Source organism: Penaeus japonicus, unplaced genomic scaffold (genome assembly GCF_977035675.1).
Source record: "Penaeus japonicus unplaced genomic scaffold, GWHDUDI00000001_assembly GWHDUDI00000033, whole genome shotgun sequence".
Classification (NCBI taxonomy): Eukaryota; Metazoa; Arthropoda; class Malacostraca; order Decapoda; family Penaeidae; genus Penaeus; species Penaeus japonicus.
The window spans coordinates 3724418-3726917 of NW_028234435.1; the positions used below are offsets into that span (position 1 = coordinate 3724418).

Genomic DNA, 2500 nt, shown 5'->3' on the forward strand with positions numbered 1-2500 from the left:
TAGCCAAACCCACTTTATTTCTTCTCCATCATTCACCATCCATACACAATGCACTTGCATTGTCACTTCATGGTATATTATTGTCTCTATACCATTTGTACAACTAATTACATGTAAATACTTATTTCAGTTTCTATATTTTTTTCTTTACACACACACACACACACACACACACACACACACACACACACACACACACACACATATATATATATATATATATATATATATATATTATATATATATATATATATATATATATATATATATAATGTATATATATATATATATTATATATATATATATATATATATCTATATATATATTATATATATATATATATATATATATATATATATATATATATATATAATTTTGCAAATGGTCATTTATTCCCATTTTTGGTATATGTGAGGGGTGATGCTCTTGAAATACCAGACCAAATTTTTTCTTGTTGAAACTTGAAAAATCAGTCCAGCTTTGTCTTTAACCCATTCGCGCCGGTTGGCTTGCTATCATGTTCAGTGGTTTTTGGGTCAGATGCCAGAGACGAGATATTTAGTCATGGCCGGTGCGCCGGGTGAGCAGGTCTGCAGCAAAAAGGCAGAACGCATTAACTCCAAAATCCATGTTTTGAGAAAATCGATGTTAAAGGTTTGGCTGCATGTACATTTACTCCTATCATTGTTATCGATATACAAAACTGACCATACCTTTATTGACATTCAGACACCATGATGGTTGTATCAAATTCGTCTTTAAATGACGATTCCACAGATACCAAATTCATAAAAATCGCATTTTTGGAGTTAATGCGTTCTGCCTTTTCACTGCAGAGGTATACAGTGCTCGCTTGTGGCTAGTACACCCGAGAATCCCGAGCCGTTAGGCTTATGCGTTCGAATACCCTGGCAATCGACCATTTAGAGCCGGAATCACCCAGGCGTGAATGGGTTAAGGGTTAACCTATTGCGGATGTGGTGCCTAATGACCTAAATAGTCATCAGGATGGGCGGTCTACGACACTAGCGGCACCGGCTAGTTTTCCCTGCTCTCTGGGTAGTGCAGACTAGCCAAAACAATTTTTTCCATAAATCCATCATAAAATGTGGGTTTGGGCTGACTCTGGAACCCTGTAACTTTGGAACTATTACTATTACAGCCGCCTAGTTTTCCCTGTTCTCTGGGTATTGCAGACTAGCCCAAACAATTTTTTCCATAAATCCAACATAAAATGTAGGGGGTTTAGGCTGACTCTGGAACCCTGTAACTCTGGAGCTAGCACCGCTACAGCCATAATATTTCATGACTTTGTGCAAGTAGATCCTGATGTTGCGTCATGTATGCACTGACACCCATATTTTAGGCCTAATGAGTGCTGACATACGTAATGGGTCAATAATGATTATATTACATATTCCTTCATAATAAATGAAACAAATGGTACTAGTGAACAACTAAACAAAACTTTTACATCTAAATATATCCTTATCACTTTTAGGGAAAATACTCATGACTAATGCAATCAAATTGGGCAATTCTTTTACTTGTTGAGTTATTGAGTTCTTGTATTCAAACCCGAAAATAACTTTTTTCCCAAGAGACGCAAATGCATAAAACTTACTATCCTTCGTCGTATCAAGCTTTTTAGGATTCCTGAAGACAAACTTATCCAAGAATCTCATCTGTGTAAAATCTTGCAGGGGATCCCCAAAGTAGTTAAGAGGTTCCTTTGCAAGGATTCTGTTTGCAAACAACAGGACAGTTGGGTGGAAGTGTTTCTGTAGGTAAAGCAGTTTTTATCATTACATATAGTACTTAATAATAAGTAGTAAATATATAATCATTTGAACACCGAACTAGAACTGCACTGACAAACATAACAAAATCATGTAAGTAGTATTTGGTACATTGTTATGAAGAAACTTTCACCTGACCAAGAACTATTAATTTTACTCAAAGTCCAGCATGTCAAATTTTAGATTCAAGCCAATAATTATATTTTTCAAAGTTTTTCTATTTTCCTAGCTAACTGTAAAATGATCAATCAGATAGCATAATCAACAAACCTTGAGGGAATGGAGTTCCCACACAGGACTAAACTCAGAGCCACAATACATTGGATTCCTGTGGTTGGGGTCATATGAGCTTCTGTTGGTGCCTTTCACCTCCTGCCCCTTAGATGGGAGATGGACCCAAGATGATGCTACTCCAGCCTGGTTTGAGTTTGTCTGGGATGCTGCCAGGTTTCCAGATTTCTCCTTATTGAATTTCTGACTATTATTCTGTTGACTTCCCTAGAATTAGTAAAATGGCATTAATGATGGACATTTCTCCATTGCTCATGAAACCTAATAAAAAATGAAAAAGACCTTTGAGCATCAGCATAAGACCAATTAAGTAACTCACAAATGAAGATGCTGAATTGTGAAATAGGAATTGAAAGAGTTTCCACAACCTCAATACAAGTTCTTGTTACATACCAACTTCCTGTAGTCCT

The 2500-nt window shown here is 36.1% G+C and overlaps 1 protein-coding gene across 1 annotated transcript in view; it reads right to left on the bottom strand.

Moving 5' to 3' along the window:
- The window catches only part of Noc1 (Nucleolar complex protein 1), a 12242-nt gene that overhangs the window by 2063 nt on the left and 7679 nt on the right, over positions 1-2500 (bottom strand). Inside the window, exons 11-13 of the mRNA XM_086556751.1 lie at positions 2484-2500; positions 2070-2297; positions 1625-1781 (exon numbers count right to left, since the gene is read on the bottom strand). The exon at positions 2484-2500 is cut by the window's right edge and continues 229 nt beyond it. Of these exons, the coding sequence (XP_086412877.1) occupies positions 1625-1781; positions 2070-2297; positions 2484-2500 (402 nt within the window). The remainder of the gene's footprint in view (positions 1-1624; positions 1782-2069; positions 2298-2483) is intronic.